The sequence below is a fragment of the Falco rusticolus genome, chromosome 4 (assembly GCF_015220075.1).
Source record: "Falco rusticolus isolate bFalRus1 chromosome 4, bFalRus1.pri, whole genome shotgun sequence".
NCBI lineage: Eukaryota > Metazoa > Chordata > Aves > Falconiformes > Falconidae > Falco > Falco rusticolus.
In genome coordinates this window covers 69,561,741-69,584,561 of record NC_051190.1, presented here as the reverse complement: position 1 = coordinate 69,584,561, position 22,821 = coordinate 69,561,741, and the positions used below count along the sequence as shown (strand labels likewise).

The 22,821-nt window shown below is 44.9% G+C and overlaps 2 protein-coding genes across 21 annotated transcripts in view; one reads left to right on the top strand and one right to left on the bottom strand.

Moving 5' to 3' along the window:
• The window catches only part of KIAA1217 (KIAA1217 ortholog), a 366,051-nt gene extending 355,657 nt beyond the window's left edge, over positions 1 to 10,394 (top strand). For 6 of the 14 annotated variants that reach the window (XM_037384151.1, XM_037384155.1, XM_037384153.1 and 3 more), the window contains 5 exons: positions 2,301 to 2,420; positions 5,597 to 5,674; positions 5,790 to 7,478; positions 7,946 to 8,068; positions 8,775 to 10,394. In XM_037384151.1, the coding sequence (XP_037240048.1) occupies positions 2,301 to 2,420; positions 5,597 to 5,674; positions 5,790 to 7,478; positions 7,946 to 8,068; positions 8,775 to 9,266 (2,502 nt within the window). In that variant the 3' untranslated portion in view covers positions 9,267 to 10,394. Of the gene's footprint in view, positions 1 to 2,300; positions 2,421 to 5,596; positions 5,675 to 5,789; positions 7,479 to 7,945 lie in introns of all 14 variants that reach the window. The other 8 variants (XR_005103749.1, XR_005103748.1, XM_037384156.1 and 5 more) reach the window with 8 other exon arrangements.
• A 5,514-nt stretch (positions 10,395 to 15,908) lies between these two features.
• Positions 15,909 to 22,821, bottom strand: part of ARHGAP21 (Rho GTPase activating protein 21) — a 118,944-nt gene continuing 112,031 nt past the window's right edge. For 5 of the 7 annotated variants that reach the window (XM_037384894.1, XM_037384896.1, XM_037384895.1 and 2 more), the window contains 3 exons: positions 22,608 to 22,713; positions 20,804 to 20,835; positions 16,739 to 18,472 (listed from right to left, as the gene is read on the bottom strand). In XM_037384894.1, coding sequence (XP_037240791.1) covers positions 16,739 to 18,472; positions 20,804 to 20,835; positions 22,608 to 22,713 — 1,872 coding nt within the window. Of the gene's footprint in view, positions 18,473 to 20,803; positions 20,836 to 22,607; positions 22,714 to 22,821 lie in introns of all 7 variants that reach the window. The other 2 variants (XM_037384899.1, XM_037384893.1) reach the window with 1 other exon arrangement.

The window sequence follows — 22,821 nt, the reverse complement described above, 5'->3', positions numbered from 1 at the left end:
TTAAGGTCTGGAAAAGGGGGCTGAGGGGATCTAAGGGGGAGAAATAGGCATGGTAGCTCAACAGGGAATGAGTGTTTAAATGCTAGTTTTGGGGACAAGCAAGGCTAATTTTAAACCAATACCAAAATAACAGGTGTATTGTGGAAGGTTGACAGAGTACCATGTTTTAGAAAGGGCAGACTGCTTGATACAGGAGTTACAGACTCATTAGTCTGGTATCAGTCACAGGCAGAATAATGGAAAATCAGGGACAGGATTCAATCAGTGAAGAACTAAGGACAGATGTAAACAGTTATGCTGGTAAACACAGCGTAATGGAACACAGATCTGTCAAAGCAAACAACACTCTTTGATCAGGTAACAGGTCTGACTGCTTAAACTGAATTGTATATCTGTAAACATTTTTGTAAATCATTTGATCAAACACTTCGATAAAAATCTGGCACCACAGAGAATACAAAAAAATCCCTCTATCATAGGACAACTGAGAGCTGTCTGGCTCTGGAAGTGCTGCCCTTGATACAAATGTTTATAGTCAGGTCCCGTAGGGATCAGTTACAGGCCCGGTGTCACTCTGTATTTTCATCAATAGCCTGGAAATACATTTTAAATCCCTACTGTTTAAATCAGCTTAATTCAAACGAGTGAAGTATGAAAACAGGGAAATGATAGCAATCACTTAATGGTCATAATACATTAACTGAAATAAGAAGTCCATATGAAGAAAATAAAAATACAGGCCAGATCACAACTTCATGTCTTGGAAGAATCAGGAGTTGCACTAACAAGTTGACAGGAGCTCCCAGGTCAGTGCTGTTGCCACAAAGTTAGTGTCTGCTTTGGGTGTATAGATGTGAGAACAGGGAGTGGTTTTATCTCTGTGTACAGGACCAGTGAGATCAGCACCGGGCTGCTGCACCCATGAGTAAGTTAGCCATGTGTCCCCCATTTGTAAAGGCTGTTAAGAATACGAAGGTTGAGAATAGATTTCAGTACAATGTGGAGATACTTTCTTGGGAAATACCTTTTTAAACTAGCAGAAAAAGGCATAATAGTAATCAGCGGCTGTAGCACAAACTGTATTTGGACACTGTTACAGATAATTTGGAGCAAAGGTGATAAATAAACAAATCACCAAGGGAAACAGTGGATTCTTCCTCACTTAAAGTCTGAAGGACTTAATAGGATGCCTTTGTAGATGGCATGCCTAACTCAAAAATGTATCACTGGTCTGGGGAAAGTCCATATCCTGTATTATGAGGAGTGAGACTACTTCTTCGAATAGTTCCATGTCGTCTTAGGTACTCTGGTCTATACACACATACAAATAGGAAAACCAGAAGAAACTCGACACCCTGATTTTTGCACTGGATTTTTTTATTGTTGTTACTTTTCTGATTTTACAGAATATGCAATGCACACGAGGCATACAATATTTAAAGAACAGGCCTGATTCTAACCTGTAATCAGGGCTATTAATTTCATGAGAGTTGCCAGAAATTACATAATTACCCTAATACATGGTATAAGAATATAATCTTGCACGTCATGGTGTGTTTGACTCCTGTAAGCACTCCTCCCTTATTCCTCTGGCTGGCAGATGTCCTGCCTGTACATCTCACTGAAGGCAGACCATGCCAGTAGAGGCCTGCAGAAATTCTGGTGATGCACACTTGCAGCCAGCACTGCACAGTGGTGGCAGTGACAGTTCTTCTCCTCTGGATCTGGGAGCCAGTTGGATAGAGAAACCCAAAGGAAACTGGAAGAGGGTAGCAAGATAAAGGGCTGAAAAGTTGGGGCCGTGCCCTGGGGTACACATGGTGGGAGGCCAGTGGTCCACAAGCCCATATGGCAAAGAAAAACACGTCTCCAAGTCTAAAGTTTTAATAACAGTTTGTGTGGAGAGAGGTGGAATTACATAGCTCTCGCCTAACTCTTAGCCACTAGGAAGTAGGTAGTGTCGCAAGCCCAGAGTTTGTCATGGGCTTCCTACTTAAGTTTGCGTAGTTCATAGCATCTCTGTGTGCCTTCATCTCCCCATCTGTAAAAATAGAAATCAAGGTTATCTCCCTGCAAGGAACTTGATCTCAGCGTGATGAGTTAAGAGTGCAGTCTTGGAAGACTGGAGAGGATGTCCTATTTCTCTTAGTCTGATAGTCTAAAATCTCTATTATCTCATGACCATGTATTGTTGAGCTGTGAATGTCAAAACCAAATGCTCTCTTTGTAGTTGGTCATCTCCAGACATTTCTGTGTAAAAGCTCTTGGTCTCCTGATAACCTGCAGTATTTATTTCCTAGGCTTTCCAGAAGTGCTCTTTTATGGATGTAAACTCAAACAGTCATGCTGAACAGTCCAGAAATGATACACATGTTAAAGAAATAAGGCCTGGGACTTTAATGCATCACAAGGAAAAGAAGGTAACAAGTGGCATTTGTAAACATGCCACCCGGTCTTGGCATAACCTTCTTTCCTTCAAAACTAATCTTTTATCTTGTGTCCTGTTCTCTCTAACCCCCACCCACCACTGCCCAGTGGTTTCCTTCCTATTATCTCACTATGGCTCAGAAACACTTATATGGAACGTTTTATCGATCTACATTATGTGTCTTATCAGCAGTTATACGGTAGTGGCATGAAGTTTTACGATTCTGTGAAATCAAAATTAAGAGGATCCATCAGTTTCTGCCAAAGAGATGCTTGTACTCCTTAGAACATCCTTCCAGTGCTGTTCTGGCAATGGATGGTGAAGCATCTCTCCTAAGCCTTGTTCTTGTCTTGAGAATCAGTGGTTCCTCTCAGTCTCAAGAGCCACTTTAGAGAATTTCTGCTTTAGTTTGTTTTATTTGTTGGTCCCAGAAAAAGTTATTAGATATTCAGAAATCCTATTCAGTTTATTGGAAGAAAGAGTCAAGGTGCATGGGCTGAGTCTGCCCTTATTCTGAAAGTTAATGCTCAAGATCCACTCTTCAGTCACGGGCCTTTGAAGAGGTGCCGTGTGTGGAGTTATAGCCACGTCAAGGGGGGTTCACAGCTGTGTCTGGACTGGAGTTGCCAGCTGAGCTGATTGGCCTTAGTGGGCAGGCAATGTGCAGGGTGAAGAAAAGGACAATCTCCGCCTTTGCAGACCTCTCTTTCCAGTTTAAGAATAACGAATTGAATCATTGCTGGGTTTAGGCGGTCATGCAGGCATGACAACTTGTCAGCCAAGTGCCAGTTTGCAGTGAAGGGGGGGGTGTGGGGGGAAGAAGACAGCTCTTCAGCACAGCATTTCAACTTTGTCATGCGTTTTGCGTGTATATGCAAATTGCACATAGGAGTAATAGCTCCCCAAGGATTTTATAGGAGACGCTGAACTTCAACATCATTTAACAGAGGCAGGGAGAGAAGAAATTGCTTTGCCACGTCCCTGAGGCAGAGAAGAACTCAGCTGCCCTAACCACAGTGAGCTGCATCTGCACAGGGTGCTGCAGCTGTAAAGCACAAGGTGACACCTAGATGGTGGTATCTGATATATTATTAGCGTCAAAATCCATACCCCGCCCCGCAGGTACTGATGCCAGGTCAGGGCATTGCACGCAAGGACTTGGCTTGGAGTTGCGCAAACAGCAGTTCTGGTCTAAAGCTGCAGACACCTGGCTACAAGTTCATGGGTGTGAGTAAAAGGGAAAAAATGTTTTGTTGTGGAATGTATGACAGCGTTACGGAGGAAAAAAAAAGCGTGACTGTATCTCTATTCATCCTTATTGCTGCTGGTGTCAGAATGAGATTGTATTGTTGCATGGAAAACACTCAAGATGCTGCACGTCCTGCAGCACAAATGTTTCTTTGAAAGGTGCTGCCAAGTAATTGCCATAAACTGCTGTTTATTGGAATAACACAGAGTCCAGGAAATTAAGGCTAATGAGATTTGGTTTTGTCATCTGACTTGACAGAGTGCTTATTGGCTTTAAATATGGAGCCTTGTGGTTGTGATAAACTCACAGAGGAAATGAGTTTTGTTGTGGTTTTATTTTTTAGTAGAAAGGCAGCAGTTCCTAAAATTACGTATATTGTACAATGGCACTATGAGATGTTGCACTGATGGAACGAGAAGAGGAACTTGCTAAAAAAGATACAGAGAAACAGGACCTCGGTGACCGAGTCAGCACATGGACAGGCAACAAGCGCCATTACGTGGCCTGGCCTAATTCTGGGAGGTGTGACATGTAATGGGACTGGGAGGCGCTTACCACTTAGCGAGTCTGGGCCTGAGCTGATCACAGGCCCTGGTGTTTTGTTCTTACACTCAGCACGAAGTGCAGACAGTGTCAGCCTGCCCACTGATGCCTCACTGGCGGTGGCCGGTTTGCATGATAGCTCCTCCTTATTTAGAAATATGGGGGGTGTCAGGGTGCCTGTGGGGCAGCCTTCTTACTGCCCGTACACCTTAGCAGAGACGAACTGGGAATCTTGTCCATCACTGACTTTCTCACTCCAGTGTTTTGATTGTGTACAAAGTTTTCCTGTGTAAAATCCTCAGACAGTATGTAAGAGAACATCACAAGATGTAGAAACTACACCTTGTGAACCTCTGTATGCCTGACGATTACTGACCTGTGGATTACTGTTCTGAGCTGGGAGAGCAAGTCTCCTGGCTGGTCTTGATGCTCATAGAGGTATAATCTGGCCTTCTGGTGCGCTAGGAGTCAGCTTGTAGTCTCAAGCAATATCAGCAGTAATGCTTTTGGCTCACTGCCTTCATGCGCTCGAGGCCAGATTTATTTCCTTCTTGGTGAGCCATCTTTTGACTGTAGATTTCTTTCTTGCTCGTTCATAGGCATGGTGTCTCTTCAGGTCATTCCCTCACCCTGAAGATTGGTGTTTATCCTAAGCTGTCACTAGCACTTAACAAACCAAGCCTGGTATTATGAAACAGTATCTCCAGGGGACCTCATTTGAAAATGAAGAAAAAAGTCCCCTTAAATTTGCATTGTTGGGAATATACAATTTTTGAGCTAGTGGAAGACCTCTCTGTGTGATGTTTGCAATTGCTTCTATAAATGAATGTAGCTCAGTGTTTCATTCTGCACTTCCACGGTTGCTGCAGGGTGCCGCTGGTAATTTCGAAGGAATATTTTTAAGCTGCAGCAAGGATTTAGAAATGCTCAGGCTGTGATGATATTAACTGTGATGGAGCAGCGCTGCTCAGGTGTGAGCAACATTAGAAGCAGCAATATGTTGTGACTTGAAAATCAGCGTTTACGGGTACAAAACTTCCTTTCAGGGCTAGCCAGCCTCTTGCATTTGGCTCTCTGGTGAGCTAGTGAGCCGTAGTGCCCTGCTGTCAGCCCTTCCACATCAGGCTCCCTTTGATGTGGCCCAGCAGAACTTACTCAAATACCATGAATCTTTACAACTTCAATCTTATACAAACTAGGGTTTGGGTTTTCTTAGCTGGAAAGTGAACGGGTCAAGGTAGCACTGCATTGGAAATAAGGTAATGAGTGTGCTTTTGCATATTCTGGAGGCCTTGTTAAAACAGGAGCCCTGGGTAACAACCCATGCTGGCCACATGCATAGCACAGAGCAGTAACATCATGCACTGTTCTGCCAGAATTTGGAATTTTGCCCCGAAGAAAGACAGGAATCAGATGACAACCTCAGACATGCCTCGGCAGCAGTAAACAGAGTGGTGAGTTCACAAGGTCTGCACTTCCCCTGAGAATATGGTGATTAATTTGGGGAAAAAACCCGTCCTGTAAAGGTAACAGCCCTGAATAACTAAGTAATCCGACTTTCCCCCTTAGGTGTATGGGGCTACAACAGGATCTCCCACAGATAGTGACCATCCTAAAGAGAAGAGGGAAGGGAAAACTGAAGAGGAATTGGGTTCTGATTCATCCAGCACAGCTGACAGTAAAATTGGCTTTTCAATGAATGACAGTCCTACATGTAGCAAGGGTTTGTTTGTAGACAGTAGAGACTATTCTAAGGAAAACCTTCAGAATATGACCAGAAACCTGTCTGGTGTGAGTTTGCCAGAGGATGACAAACGAAGAGGGGCTCAAGATATTTTAGGATCTCATTTTCCAGCTGTTGAAACTGGAAAACAAAAGCCAAACTATAGACTATCGCGAGATGCACACCAGGGCCTGCCGCCCGGTGAAGCCTTGCAGAGCACAGGCAAGCATATTCCCGTCAGCAGCGTTGCCCCTCTCATGAGGCACACGCAGGAGGCTGTGGGGCCTCAACCTTCCTTGCAGGAGCAAGAAGCTTCTGCAGTCAACTACAATCAGGTTGTGCTAAGACCCAAAGTGTCCAGAAGTAACGGTGTGAACAGCATGGAAGAGATGGACTCTCCTGCTAGCTCTCCAAGTGAGGACAACTCACCCACAGAAAACATCGCCTTCATGATTACTAAAACAGCTGTCCAGGTCCTCTCGAGTGGGGAAGTTCACGATATAGTCAGCCGGAAAGGCGGAGATGTGCAAACGGTGAACATTGACGCGAGGAAGGATGTGGCGTTGGAGAAGGGTATCCCAGAAAATGCAGACAGCGAAGAGCCAGTGGTGTGTTTGGACAAAAAACCCGTCATCATCATTTTTGATGAACCGATGGATATTAGGTCAGCATATAAACGACTTTCTACAATTTTTGAGGAATGTGATGAGGAACTGGAGAAAATGATGACAGATGAAAAGATAGAAGAGGAAGAGGAGGAGGAAGAAAATGAAGCACATGAGATCTCTGAGAGCCAGAAGGAAAAGCCACCAGTAGTTAGTGACAGCAAAGCAATCACAGAGTATTCAGCAGCTCACAGTCTCAACGAGCAGTACGTATTTAACCTTCAGTCTTCCTCTGACTCTGCAGAAACCAGACCTCCTGCAGAGGAGGAAAGCGCAAAGGCAAATTTTAACAAATACCGTCAGATCTATGGGCTAAACACAGAAACAAACTTGGACTCTGCCGATCAGTTTGGAAGCAGGCAGGATTCTAAGAAAAAATTCAAGTTCAAATTCCCTAAAAAGCAGCTGGCTGCTCTGACGCAGGCGATACGGACAGGAACCAAGACTGGGAAGAAGACGTTGCAGGTTGTGGTCTATGAAGAAGAGGAGGAAGATGGGGCCCTGAAGCAGCACAAGGAAGCAAAGAGATTTGAAATCAGTAGGTCTCAGCCCGAGGACAGTGACAAGAGTCCTTCTGGGAAGCAAGAGGGGCCACCTGGAGCTGCAGTGTCCCTGTCTAGGACCGATGAAATTCGACAGAGTACATACCGAACGCTAGACAGCCTTGAGCAAACTATAAAGCAGTTGGAAAACACCATCAGTGAAATGAGTCCAAAATCTATCCCTGAAAACACATACAGCTCTGAGGGAAGCACTGTCCCCTCCTCTGCCCAGATAGTACCAGAGACCCCACCCCGAGAGCTTGTAGTGCTGGATGAGAGCCTTGCTGGTGTAGAGCCCCCTCCGTCAATCCCAGCCACTTCACGTAAGGTACCTTAGTCCGAGAAATCAAACCTCCAGCCGCTTTCTAAAACCTGCAATAATCACCATTAAACAAGAGGGTCTTGTGATTTGTTTGCTTCCTTTCAGGTGGCTTGTTTGGGCTCCCCACAAGGTGTCTAACAGCTAATAGACCATTGGGGGGGGTTTGTTTCGTTTTTTTAATCTTTGCTGCTGATTGGTGATGGGCAAATGCAGGGGAGCTGGGTCGAATAATCTGCTGTGTGAGATGACAAGCGTCACTGACATGAAATCCAGGCTGATCAGTAGCTGAGCGGTTTTCTCCATTTGGTTCTGGAAATTAACACCTGCGGTGTGAAGCTCCTGAACTTTCCCTGCATGTAGTACTGTGGCTTTTTTTTTTGGCGCATGGTGTGCACTCTCCTCTTCAAGCACACCGGTACTGACCATGCCCTCCCCTTGTCTCCCCCCCCCCGCCCCTCCACTCATTTCCACAGGGCTCCAGCGCTGCCTCCCAGACAAGCCGGATGCCAGTCCCCATGGCTTCAAAAACTAGACAAGGAAGCACGGAGAAAGCAGGCAAACAGCACAAGCTGCAGGATCCGCGCCAGTACAGACAGGTAGTTTTACCCTAAACCCGGTGTTTGGATGGACATTTCGTGTTGTTTGTTTATTTAAAAACTCCAGTAACTGACTGAGATTATACCAAATAACGGATGCCTGACTTTCGAGTGAGGTCTAACTGGACGTCCTGGATCCTGGGGGCATGACAGTATCATCTACTGATCTTTTTCACCATGCTTGTGCATGCATGTCTGCAATAAAACACCTGCTGCTCTTTTTTTTTTTTTTTTTAACCGTGGTATTCAGCTGTAATTTTAATGTTGACTACATTAATGTTTTACTTTCCCTTCGGTAAATGTGGCGGTTCCTTAGGAGAGCTGGGAACGCTTCTGTTCAGAGAGTCTTTACAGGAAGCCTTGGACACTAACCTGTTGGTGTAATGGGTGGCAGTAGATGCACGCTAACTCGCCGGCCAGACACGTCTATTCACACGTTAATAACCCAGAAGCATGGCCAATGTAGTGACTGGTCTGTAACCCCTAGATTGCACCTTCTCACAGGAGCTGCGTTGGCTTTCTCGCTTTTATGCGCTCTCGGTTGGGCACTCTGGGTTTTCTACCAGGTCCAGTCCACAGCTGCAAGACTCAGCTCAGGCCTCCAACTCTTAGTTCTTACTCTCGGTAGGGCTGTTTTCCCAGGTCCTGTTGGTTTATCGTGTTACTGGCTTTCTGACAAACTGTCTCCTGCCATCTTTATTTGCAGGCTAATGGAAGTGCTAAGAAAGCTGGTGGGGACTATAAGGCTACTTCCCCTACCCTACCTGCTTCTAAGATCCCAGCCTTTTCTCCCACTTCTGGGAAAAGCAGCTCAGCACCTGCTTCTAGCGGTGACAGCTCTAACCCTCTAAATCCACCTACTAAAACCTCCATTCCTTCCTCTAACCTCGGTCCTCAGACAGGTCGCATAACTTACTCTACCTCCCTCATCCCCTCTGTCTCTAACGGCTCCTCCAAGTTTCAGAGCCCCACTTACCCAGGGAAAGGTCACCATCTCTCATTCTCACTACAGACTCAAAACGGCCGGCCACCCCCTCCTTCCTCCTCTACCTCTCCCCCCTCCTCTACCTCTCCCACTTCACTGAACCAAGGTATGAAGAGCATCAGGACAATCCACACACCTAGCTTCACCAGCTACAAGGCGCAGAACGGAAATGCGGGCAAGTCCACCCCATCCACAGCCAAGGAGCCATCCTAAAGGCTAAGCACAGCGCACGTGCGAGTTCACCAAGGCTTTCTGTTCATTTCCAAAGAATCCGCAGCCAATGTTTTAACCGGGGAGTGTAACCGTTTTGCTGTATTGCGGGAGGCTTAATACTAATCATGTGCTAAATACTGAATTACTACACTAGACTAGAGTGAAGCTTTTTGGAAAACTCTTGTTGCTGTTGTAATGATAAAAGAGCGTTTTCTTCCTATAGGCAGCACCTCTTAACGAAAAAGTGTGAAGGTGTGTGAGTGAACTTGACTGCGTGTGCACGGCAGTGTACTGAGCGTGGGAAGATGTATGGTTAAAAATTTAGTAAGTTGTTTTGTATAAAGCTATTTTTCATTATGGGGACTAGAAGTGAACAGAGATATACTAAAGTGTGATTATACACAACTGTAAAACTGAAACTAAAATATTTTTCTTTTATTTTGGTGTTATTTAGCTTTGTTACAGATTTCTATTTTTGTCAACAAATGTCATGGTTCCTTTCGAGATCTTTTTGCCAAAACATTTTGATACTATTGTAATGTACATTTGAAAGTAGTATGCTGGACAGTAAACCTCTGCACAAGAAACAGAATAAGACTGGTCTTAGTGTGTATGAGGCAACTCAACCTATTGCACTGCCATTCAGATTATATTTAAGAATTTGCCAGCCAAGAAAAAGAAATAATAAATTGTTTTACACATATAGGTAGTTGCTGATTACTTTTTTTCCTAGCTAAATCCACCCTTTTTCCTTCAGTTTTATTTTAGTGAAACCTGGTAGCCCATTAATGTATTGCATTGTGGATTTTAAAATGTACACTTCAGTACTGCTCTGTATACTGGCAAACTTTTGTACATACCTATAAATATCTATAAATAAATAAATACTGTATGTGGCTGGGCACATAGAGTAGTTTTACCACACCAAAGTTAATTTTTATGCATGCTTACAAAGATATATGGGAAGGGGTTGAAAAAGATCGGTATCAGTCAAATAGGAAAAAAAGCAAGAAGCTTGCATAGCTCATGGTTTTGTAAATAAATCTATTTGTATAACACCGTAATGTAACATACAGAACTATGATAAGCAAAGATCTTCACAAAAATAAAGGGCTGCATGCTTATGTATTTGTATTTCGTCACTAATAACTTTTATAATGGATTCAGTTAGCTGTTAAGCTGTTTGCCTGAGAGCATTAAACCATCAGGAAAAAAACCGACTTTATTTTCTCCAGATTAAAAGCATATCTAAGTATTAATTTTAAAATGGGGTCTTTCATATTTACCCGGACAAAAGCTAATTGCTGAAACTACAGGTTAGAAAACTAGCAAGACAAAAACCCAAACACCCAACCTTTGGCTGACTGACTGAGGTATCATCTCTTCCACCTTTAAATATTCTTTGTTCTATTCCTCCCTATGAAACAGTTCCTTTGCAGGACCATTCGAAGGCTGAGCCCTCAGATGGTGCATTCCTTGCAGCAGGAGTAATTAAAGAATGTAAATGTTAACTCATACCTCATAAGCAGGACGTAGAGACTAGTTCCAGCAGGATCATGCCGAGCGCCATCCCTGCCACTGGCACAGCAGGCAAGGGCCCCAGGCGTGTGCAGAACACGGGGGCTTCAGCGGCGGGCTGCGAGCTGAGCCCGGGACAAGCTGGGGGGCTCCCAAAGCGTAAGGTGCAGTTCAGAGCGCTCGTGCTGAACCGCTGGAGTGAAGCCAGTTCCCTTCCAGCCGGTGCAGAAAAGAGGTGGCTCCGAAGCCTGGTCTGGGAGCAGCTGATTTAGGTAGGAAGAACCTGTCAAAAACTTCTCTCACACTGCACAGCCTGCACCACGCACTTCCCCAGGGCGTGTTCTGCTTCCCCAGGTGCCGAGTACATTACTCCCTTGCTCTCAAGGTAACAAGCCTGATCCGGTGCCGCATCTCGTTACCAGGCAGGGCTATCGCATGTCCCCACACAGGCTGCAGAGAGCACCAGGAGGCTGGGTGCCGTGCTCCTGCTCCATGGCGCACAGCAAAGTAAGCTCAAGCTGGTGGATGGACATACGAGGTTTTGTTCATAAACTGTCAGACCGACATCCCCCAGGGATCTGATCCTTACCGAAAAACAGCAGCTCGCCATACCTGATCCTCTCCAGCTCCACGCGAGCTGTGCCCCACGGCGCGGCCAGGCAGGGTCCCTGACGGCAGACCTCGGCCCTGGCCCTGGCCCTCCTCCCCCTGCAGCGCTGCAGCACGCACCCCGGGGCAGCGGCTCGGCACTGCTCCTGCTGCCGCTTCTGACGGCCTCCTCAAAGAGGTTACAGCAGCACGTTCTCTGCAGCTGTGTGGATTTAAACACTGACAGCAGTTGTATAAATAACCAACCATCCCCGCTCCGTCCCTGGGCACGCAGGGGGCAGAAAGGCAGTGCTGTACACGACAGGCAATTCTTGTCTGCGGTGGTGAACGGGTAGACCGGGGCGCGAACACAACACCCACCTGTGGCCCCAGCTACACGCCCTCCCAGCAGCCACCAAGTCCTGCGCCCCTCCGTGTGGCATCCTCAGTGCTGGCGTGTGGCACCCACCAGGACCCCAGCCACAGGCTCAGACAGCACCTTCCCCTGCGCAGGCACCGCTGCTGGCACCGTGTCGAGTCAGGTGGCACTCATCCCCTCCACGTCCTGCTTGTACAGCGACGGAGCTGCTGGACTTCACGGGCACAGAAGGGCTGCGTGTAGGCTGCAGCTCAGCACCAGGTGTGCTTTTCAACACTGGGCAGAGTGTTCAGAAAAAAAAAATCAAGTCTGTAAATAAATCCCTTAACCACAGAAGGAAACGGCACAGTCTAGGGATTAAAATGTGACATTTCTCACTGCAAACCAGTTATGAGGAGGCAGTTCTGGTGGAGGTGACAGCAGCCCAAGCTGGGGACAAGAGCCACTGGGCAGCACCCGCAGCAGCACGGGACTTGGTGCTAACAGAGCAGCCCTCAGCCCCCAGCTGGCAAGGGGCCACCTGCGCTCTCCACATCAGCCCGTGTTCAAACAGGGGACCTGCAGAAAAGCCACCCACCCTCCTCACTGTCCCCAGGGTGCTCCGGCCCAGGCAATTCCAGATCAAGCTCTCACCAGCTCTTGGGCAGTTTAAAAGACAACAGCGGCTCTTCAGCAAGGGAGAACCCAGGAGGGCAGCACTCCCCCAGGGTACCAGGCCTGCTACCTGCTGCGCCTGCAGCCAAGTCTATTTGGCGAGCGGCCATCAAGTCTCTTTAGGTTGCAGTGACCCCAGGGGTTCACGTGTGATGGGACCTCGCTGCTCCAAAAACTTAGTGAAGCAGCTCACCAGTCCCCTTCCAGGGGGAAGGAGCTGGGAGGTGAGCAGGACCTTCCTGCTGCCTGTTGTAGTCTGAGCCAGCACTGGACTTCATAGCAGGGCAAGTGCCATCCCTCTGTGCCAGCTGACCCCAACTATGGGCACTACAGCAAAAATGCAGCAACACGCACCCAGCGCCTGAGCTGGGCAGGCCACAGTTCTGGGAAGGCGAAAGAGGATGCACAGAGCAGGGAAGAGGAGGTATGTGCAGGACATTTCTGCCTACCAACATCCAGAGCCAAAATCCATCTGATCCCCACTAAGAGGCAGCTCTTCCTGCGCGCTTAAAAACTTACAGGTTTGGTAACAGATTATTAAGGCAGATTTTTACGGTCTCATGACTGTGAGCCACAGGTCTGTGCACCGCTTGCGGCAGGTCTGGTTTAAGTCATCCCTCTCCCAGCCACGCATCAGCCTACACCCTTTGCACAGGCTGGCACAATCGCTTGGTCGCTGTCTAAATGGGGACAGCGTAATGACCTGGCTTTGAAAACAAGAGCACAGCTTCTTGTAGCAGATGAGGCTACATTTCAAACGCTTTTGTCCTGCCTAGACAAAGCAGAGAGAGATTCTTCTCTGATGCTGCAGACAGGAAGAGACCCTTATGTGCAGCTCAGCAAAGGATTTTCCTTCAGCTCTGCAACAGCACAAAGGAAGTTAAGAAACCGTCTGGATGGTGGCCGTGACTTAATTCCACATTTTCAGTGCTGTGAATGATACTAATGGGGACCATAACAAGCCCTTTAAAGTCTTAAAAAGCAGTCACACAGCTCATCTTCCAGCTACCAAATTCCAGAAAAGTGATTTCAAACTAAACCACCGATCCCCACTGAAACGGGAACTGCTGTTTGGAACCATTAAAAAACCGGGACCCACCACTGCTACCAGCACAGTTCATCCTTTCATTTCCCCATCAGATGTCAGCTTAGACCTGTTCCTAATGACCTGCAGCTACACAGCTCCAAGCAGTCCTCAGACCAAAAGTATTCTCCAAGCCAGTTTGAATCCTTCCGATGAGTATAAAACCAAATAAATGGGCACAAATATAAAACGTTAAAGAATTCTGCGTAAACATAAAGTACGCCCCTTTTAACCATAAGCATGATCAAAACCCAACCAGCCCCAGCCCGGAGCACCCGCTCTGGCTGCGCCGGCCTGAGCCAGGGCAGGAGTAGGCAATCCCCAGAGGTCCCTGCCCACCTCAACTGCTCTGCGCTCCGTGGAGCTCCCCATGGCACTGAATCCAGCTTCCAGAGGAAATACTGGTACTAACAGCATTCACCTCAGGGCAAGCTACTGCACACATCACACATGCGTTCCCCTTCCTGCAGCAAGAAGAGGAGGAGGGGAATAAATAAATAAACAAACAAGAAAAAAAGCACCACAGGGCATAGCAATGGCTCCTAAAAATGTCTGTCACCTCTACTGCCGCGCTGGCTGGAATTTAGAATCTGGGCAGTCTTCAAAGAGCAGGAAAAGCATCAGCGTCTGCCCAGCTTCAGATACACCGCCACATGCCACATTCTCCAGTACTCTCCTCTCCCTGACGCGCCCGAGATCGCTCCCTGCATCTGGCAGGGGATTCAGCGATTCAGTCAAGCGCTTCCCCGCCTCCCTCCCACTCTGCCTGCCAGGTTGTCCCAAACCCCATTTACATGGAGCGGGCAAGGCAGCGGTGGTCTGAACTGCCATAATCCCTTTCTTACACCCCTGAAGATATCCCCGACTTTTGTCCAAGCTCCTCCTGCAACTGCAGCTTCCGTGCTGCCAGTGCAGCAGCAGACTATACCACGGAGGTGGCTGAGCCCTTAAGTTTGCACCTGTAGCACTGTCGGCCAAAACACCTCCTCTTTTGTGGAGTTTAAAGTTCCTGATTTTTCAAAAGATCTTGTGTTCTATCCCAGTCAACACAATAAAAGTTCTATGTTGTCGAGCATGAGTTGGCAGCCATGCATCTAGATTCAGGAGTTAAAATCATCAGTTATCTATAAACACAAGAAAATGAAAATTAACCTGATCCATCAAAACGGCTCAGGTTAAGTCACATAAGTCAGAGTAAGATGCAGACCTGCAGGACCCCTTATGTACCTCTGTAGTATAATGCTTCATTGAGAAGACCCCTGTGACTTACTGTGGATGCTCAGCACACTCTAACAAGCTTCTGAGACTAAGGATGGGACAAAAATACACCTCCTGTAAAAGACAATGGGTATGTGCTGATGAATAGCATTACAGAGACATCACAACACCAAATTCTGAAATCCCTTGTTCAAATACACTTCACTATTAGGACTGAAACAAAAATCATCCTCCCTCACTCTGTGATTCACCATAGCCATTCTTCCTCACACCGCGCACAGAAATGCTGCTAATACATCAGCGTGCTGTTTGCTTGGGGGGCAGGGAGGGCAGGGACAGGGGACATTTTAGTTTGCAAGACCAGAAGAACATCATTCATTTTTACATGAACTGGTACTAGATGCACACAATTATGTGGTGAGAACTTCCACAGATCTCAACTGCCATATCTGATGCTTCTTCACAGCCGATTTTTTTATAATGATTTCTCTCAAGGATCAAAACCACAACAGATAAAAGCATGGGACTATTACAGTCACTTTGGAAAGAAATGCAGTCTGCTTAACAACACGTCAGCCTACACATCCTACTCACTATAATTCCTTCTCTTCACAGTAACAGGACACGCGTAAATTTTTGTGTGCTCATGATGTTCGTTGCTCATTTATCACCGATACAGGTATAATGCTCTGCCAAGCAAATGACAGTGTAAAACATGGGAATTCCCAAAGTCATGAAAAGCTACTTTGTTGTCAAGTAACAAGAAAACAGAAGAACCGGTAGAGAGTTCACACACAGAAGGGTTTTTAGGGTAGAAGCTCACGTAAATAGTTAAACCTATAAAACGTCCAAGACTGCATAATACTGGCAGATACTGGTGTTCACTCTTTATGACTTGGGGGTGATCATGGACATGTTTTTTTCAGTGCTATGAAACCAGCATATTAAACAAACTAACTTGCTACCTACATCAGAAATCAGGTTATATAGATTATACATCAAGATGCAAACACTTAACCAACTGAATCTCTCTCACACGCTAACCTCCACAGTGGTGCCCCACAAACAAAAGACTTTAAAGAGAAGTGCCCTTCATCCAGGAGCAACTGCAGGTTCTGTGATCCCGAGAGCAGTCGCTGATTGCAACTTGTAAACCCAACGTTTCAAAACCGTTCAGGAGAATGAGTTCGCACCACACAGAGTCACGAAAACAATTTTATTTCCAGTGTTTAAGTGGGTGTGCACACAGGTATAATACAGGTTTGGATTCGTTGGGTCATCATGCAGAATTATATTCTCGATAAAAGAAACCAGTTCCATCCAGTATTCACTATCTACACGCCTATGTTACAACATTTATATCAAATCTGGTATCTGAAGAAAAGATACACATGTAGTATGTACATTTAAGTTACTTATTTTACAGAAAGATTAAAAATTCAAGTCACATAAAACTCAAAATCTGTATTAAAATTGGAAATATAAAACTCCAATATTTACTGGAATGCCTAAGGAATGGAAGCTCTGTAGCCACCTGCGTTAACATTTGTAAAATGTAATGAAACTCGTTAACAGTAAAATGCATTCATTTGTTTGTAATAAGTTTCTCTAATTTAACAATATGGCACCCTAACAAACCAAATGAATTTATGATGAGGCACTTGTTAGTGACTAAACCAAAAGAACAGTTTTTCTGCATACTAATGCCAGGCCAACTCCCAGTCAGAAAACCATGTATGCACTACACAGCATGTTGCATCAGATGCTTTGTTCAACATTTGTATGCAGCCATCAAATATACTTTTTCTTAAAATATATATATATATATACTTTAACTTTAGTGTTCTTCTGGCTGTGGTAATGCACTGTGAAGACGTTCCACAGAGCATATTGATGAAACCAGCCCAAACGAAGGCTGCGTAACAACAACAGTACAGGAAAAAAAAATATATATGTACACACACACACAAGAGTTACTGGGAAGTGTAACAGTAAGTTAATGAATTGCTGTAGTGGACATATCTCCCCATTTCAAAGATACTGGTAGAATCGAGATCTAACCACCTGGGTCCCAGACAGTTTATGAGGATGGGCATCAACTGCTGGGCTAAAGTTGTTTTTGTTCATATTCTGATAATTTTCACCATTTACCTGGTCTGGTGGCTGAAATGGTCCCGAAGGTGGTGTTCTGTTAATTAAAGTCAAGCTGCTGGAAGAACTGCCTTCATCTGCTTGCATCTCTGCAGACAAAGGCAGATCTACCTTTGATACATCTGCTATGCTAGTGTTCTCAAGTCTGGGCTTTCCAGTTTCACCCGTATTAAGGTCAGTTGTGCTAGTGCGTAAACGTTCCCGTGCAAGCCAGTCTGAGATCGAGAGGTCCTGCGCTGGACATTTTGGCTTCAACCGATTCACAGCTGAAAGCTCAGATTCTCTCTCTCTACTTTGACTTGGCTCTTGAGCCTTCCAAGCATTCAGGACACTTATTTCAGCAAAATCCCTCTGTCCTCCAAGCGTATGCCTTCGCCTGATATTTTTTCTCTTTGCTGTCTCTGCAGAGTTCGCTTTCTGATTCCCAACTCCAAACATGTCATCTGCAGATGATTTGAGTCGCAGCTTTAACCTATCTGTAATTTTAAGCCTCCAGGTAGGTTCTTGCTTGTCAGCCTCACTTTTGGCCGATGTGGCTAAACTGCTTGTCGATCTTCCTTTTTTCATTATGTCAAACATTTTGGTCACAGTAGGTAAGTCCTTCTCACTCTTTGCATCTCCTGAACCCTCACTGTCCGTTTTGTGCCGTGCAGACTTTCTCCTAGACAGTGTATCACATTCAATAAGTTTGTGTGAGCTGAAAAGTCTGCGAGACTCTAACTTTGGTGTTGAACTTCCCTCAGTACAACTTACTTCGCTTTCTTCAGAGTTCCTCCGACTGGTCTTTACCACTTCTGAAACCTTCCCCTTGGACAGCCTTTCAGCAGCAGCACTTGTGGCAAAGACAGGGAAGTCGCTCTCGCTGTCTGTCTCCATAGGACGCCCTTCGCTGATCAATTCGCTTCTTTCATCATCAGCATCTTCTCCCTTGCTTTCTGTCACCGACTGCACCTCAGGGCTCAGCATACTGGCATCTAAACCAGTCAGATATATAGTAGATGAAGTAGTTGAATAATCTGAGGTGATGGAACTGACATCAGCTGCCAAAAACTCATTGTGTTTAATTTCAGGGCTGGCTACTTTTTTGCATGAGTGTCTGTGCTGGGAAGCCTGGGAGGAAGTGCTTAGCATAGTGCTGGAGTCAGACACTGCCTCCTCAACCTGGGAAGAGGACTGTGAAACAGGCATTTTTGGATTATTCTTCTGCATGGCTTGCAGACAGCTGAGATTTGGTGATTTTGTACATTTTTCATGGTAAGGCAATGAAGGTTCCTCTGACAGGATACTTTCCTTCTTTAATGACTTCTTTTCATCCTTTATAACACTCCCATCTTTTTTACTGCTGTTCTCTTTTTCCTTCAAGACAAACATCCTCTGTTTTCTCCCTATGTCTCTCTCTCTTTCATATTCCCCTTTAGCCATGTCCTCTTTTGTTGTGTCACCACGAGATTGCTCTGCAAGCTCCTTCTTGAAAAACACATTATCCAACTCATCCTCTGAGCTGCTTGGTTGTGGTTTCTCTTTTGTCTTTTTCCGCTTGCGACTAGCTGCTGCAAAAATGGAGGACACAAGCAGTTCCTTGCTATACTGATCCTTTCCAGAACCCCAAGAACCCTGTTAAAAAAAGGAAAAGGGAGAGGAAGCATGATTAGAAATCACAAGGAGACATTCATTAGCCTGAGTTTTTAAAAACACATCCTGAGCTTCACAGCAGAAAGTCTGTCTTTATTCAGGAAAATATTTCCATGCTCTTTCTGTAGTCTGTGACATTGCCCAAGAAGTCGGTTTTCAATTCCACTTTTTATCTGAATCCCTTCAACTTAACAAAGACTAGTTTGTATATACAGCTATTTAGTCTTTGATTGACTAATAAAGCAGGCTCCAGTACAGCAAGACAACCTTTTCAAGACTGGTTTGCAACTGAAACTGCTTCCCAGAAAAGTCCCAAAAGTGTGGTTTCAATCCCTCCTTTCAAGGTCTTACCTACGTGAAAAGAATAATTTCTCAAACTACTTTTCAGTAGATTTTTCATCTTTCAGGCTCAGTTTTTAAATTGCATCAAGTCATCACTACAAAGTAAGTTTCTTCCTGATTTTTGAGGAATCTACCTTTCCAATTGCACGGAAGCAATAAAGGGAAAAGCCCAATTATTTAATTTTATAAAATTAATTAAAACCTATTTTCACTACACTGACAACACTACCACCTGGCCGCTTCAAAGCTATGTACCTTTCCTACTTACCGCCCCACTGCTGCCTTTAAAACAAGTGGGAAGTTCACTGCTGACCGGTGTGTTGCACAGTGCAGACATTTGAGAAAAGAATACAGCAATGGCATCTCCCGGAAAGGGCAGCTGCTCATATCGGAGGCCTTTAACATAGTGGGACTGATATTTGACATCTGCCTACGGCTCAACAAGAGCAGCACAGGTGTCAGCTACGTGGGCTTAAGCCTATGTTCAGGTATCTAGCCCTCTCTCTGACCTGGCGGAAGGAAGACTCAGACCAGCTGCCACGAGCTATGCTCCAAAAAAGTCTTCTAAAGCCAAATTACTTGTTACTGTGCAGCACCGCAGAGAAAGATAGGAGAAGGGGGGGAAGAGCCATCCTCTCGTTAACCATTTTGCCAATAAATCTGGGACATCATTACTGAAAGAATCATCTAGTTCAGAAAGCCAGTTAAGAGAGTAAGCTTAAAGACAAATGGGAAAGCCAATGCGCACTAGTCATCATCTAACCACTCAGCTGTTGTCCAACAAGGTACTTCTCTGCTCCGCAAGCGCAGCATCACAGCTCCCACGTGACAGTGAACTATCGCAGGATGCCTACTATTGCAGCATAAATGCCCTGGCCATACAAGGCAAAGCACTGAAAAGACACAGTGCATTTAATATTTTTGCTCAAACAACTTTTTTCTTGGCACAAATTTCATTCCTATTCACCATCTCCTCAGAAATGAAACAAGTGCTGGCAACAGTGAAAATTTGCCACTATATGACTTCGCAAGCCAAGGTCAAACAGCCATACAATAATAGAGTGGCTGCACTGACCATGACAGCCTCAGCACTGGTGCACTGATTTGTTTACGTGAACACGGACAGGGAAGAGTTGGGAGAAACGTCTACTCAACCAACAGTAACAAAAATATTCATGGTTATCCAGAATGTCGGGCCACGACAAAAAATATCCCACACTCTCGGTGCAGAGATCAGGACAGGGTGGGCAGAAGACACACACTAAGTCTTGCTGAGAGCCTCCAGGGAAACAAGCACCTGAGAAGCCTGCAGCGTGACTGCCCAGCCTCCTGCACAAGGGCTGCCTACAGGCAGCACAAAGAACCTTCTGGACGACAGGTGACACCTCTGAATGCTGTGCCAGCAGGTTAGTGCTAGTCCAAAACCGACTGGCCATGGACCACTGGGTGTCGGGGCCTACCAAGTGACCACAACAATTCTTCTCTCTGTTCGGATGGCACTTCCTATGGCAGCACCTCTGGCCTACTGTAAGAGGAGCAACTATTGCCTTCTGCGGAAGAAAAGGCTGAATTCTACACACACTTTTCTCAGTGAAATAGGGGAAACAGGGAAACACAAATACTGTCTGGGAGTAAGCAGTATGCCCACAATGACAGGGAACATACTATATACATTTACCTCGACTAAACGAGATGCAAAAAGGAGGTAAGCGCTCACAATTGCAAGAGCTTGGAACAAAGCTGTTTATGTCTGCAGCTGACTGCTTTAGCAGATGCAACTAACCACAAACAAGTGATACTTTTCCAATGTAACACTTTAAAACGATCTGATGAGAAAACAGTATTACCACTTATTGAAAAGATTCTACATAAGCTCTACAGTACATCTGCATATAAGTGATTTAATAAAGCAAGCAAATATCCAACATATTTCAGAAGCTTATAACTACATCATTGCACAAAAGGATTTACCTTAGATTTTGCTGAGTCACTAGTAGCGGAATCTGTGGAAAAATTAAAAAAAAACACAAACAATTCTGCTCAGTTCTGTGCAATTTTTTTGCTGTTGCTACAGACAATGCTGGACTTATGGAAAAAGACAAGCACAGAACAAAATGTGAAGCAAATAAAAACCAGAACAGAGTGAATAGTCAGAGCTCACAAAGATGCAAGCTGCACCACAGAAAGCCACCGCCATGAAAGGATGCTGTGAATTGTAGGCAGAACCAGCTCAATGATAGGAATGGCAAAGGAGCCCTGTTCTTCTAAATAAAAAACAGAAATACTAATGTTTATTCGATGTTTTAAGTATACAGCCCCTGCAAAACCGCAGCTGAAAGACCATTTCAGGATTGTACTGTGTACTCTCCTGAGATTCAGGATATGCAAAGCAAAATTGAATGTCTTAGTACTGTTGGCTGCCCTAGGTACAAATTATGGTTCATGTAGTCATATTATTTTTGTGAGTTTTTAAAGAAATTAAGTCGTACTTTGTGTGTAAAACCCCAATTATACATCTCCCTCCACCTCTGACTACGTATAGGTAAAATTTTCTTTTTAAATTGGCTAGATTTCAGCAGCTACCAGTTTTGTACTTTTCTATAACAAGCGCTATTATGAAATGAAAAATGGACACCATAGTTTTACTGTCTTGCAAAACCCAAGATTATACAATTATAAAGGGGGTAGGAAGGGGCTAGCACAATGACTAAAAATATGAACTTGGATGTGTTCCAGCTAGGAAGAAAGAGCTGAGCCCCCTGCCACACCCCTTTTTGACACATGGCTAATGCTTTATGACTAGAAAGACTGGTAGACCATACCATGCTATTTCTCCTCAGGGTCTGCTTCAGAGATAACAAGAAACAGCAGAAAAACTTTTAAAAAGTAGCATTGATCTGTTTAAAATACTCTTAAAAGAAAATTTACAGCACAGATCAACTTTTTTTTTTTCCATTTACAAGAAACGGGGGTTTCTGCAGACAAGGCAGCTACAGTGTGGGCAACAGTCCTCCTTCTTCCTACAGTTCCAGCTGTCCATCAGTGACATCACAGAATCCACTAATGACATCACCGTGTGATAGACTCCTCCCACTTCGCCTGTTGCAACATCAGGACAAAGTGACTGTTTCAGTAAGTGCTGAACAACCCTTTGAAAACTGAAACAAAAGCTAAAGACGAAGGGGTAACATTTGTGGGATACAACATGCTGGGTTAGTGCAATACTATAGTGAAGGGAGGGGGGGAAAAAGTCACCAAAAAAGAGCCTGCAATGCTTGTCCTTAGCCACAAAAGAGGATGGCATTTATAAACAGAAGGAAATCAGCTTTAGTATAGACATACTGCAACATACTTTAATATTAAAGTGTCCACCACTTGACAAGAAAACAAAACTCAATTTTTTGCATTCCTAACGTTTGGAAGGAGCAATATTAGACCACCACTGAAGATCAGTCTTTCTGCCTTCACAACAAACCACTTTACAGCAGCATATCTGCTTCACCTCACGATGATGATTGCATGGGTTACTGTGAATAAATAAAATAGTATGTGCAAGCCTCATCTTTTAATGATTATATTCCTGTTAGACAACAAAGTCTTCCAAATTATATCATGCATGATTATCAACAATTCAAGTCTTTAAGAAGTGTTAATGATCTTTTGGAAAAGAGAAAAATAGTTTATTAGTAAAAGAAAATAGGAAGAGAGAGTTACAGTGAGTTAACAGAGTAGGTTATTCTAGCCTACGGACTAACACTGTCCGGGCAAGAGTTACCTGATACGTCTCCAGGAGATACTCCCGTTCTTCCAATGTTGGTGAGTAAATGATCTATGTTTGGCACTGGCTGAGATTCTACAGTGTTTTCCTCCTGAACTGTTGTCTATAGTTAATAAACAAAGATCTCTTCATCATCGTTTCACAAATAGTTCATTATGATTCAATAGCATTTAGAAAACTGCATTATTCACCTGAGGACACGCCTTCCTCA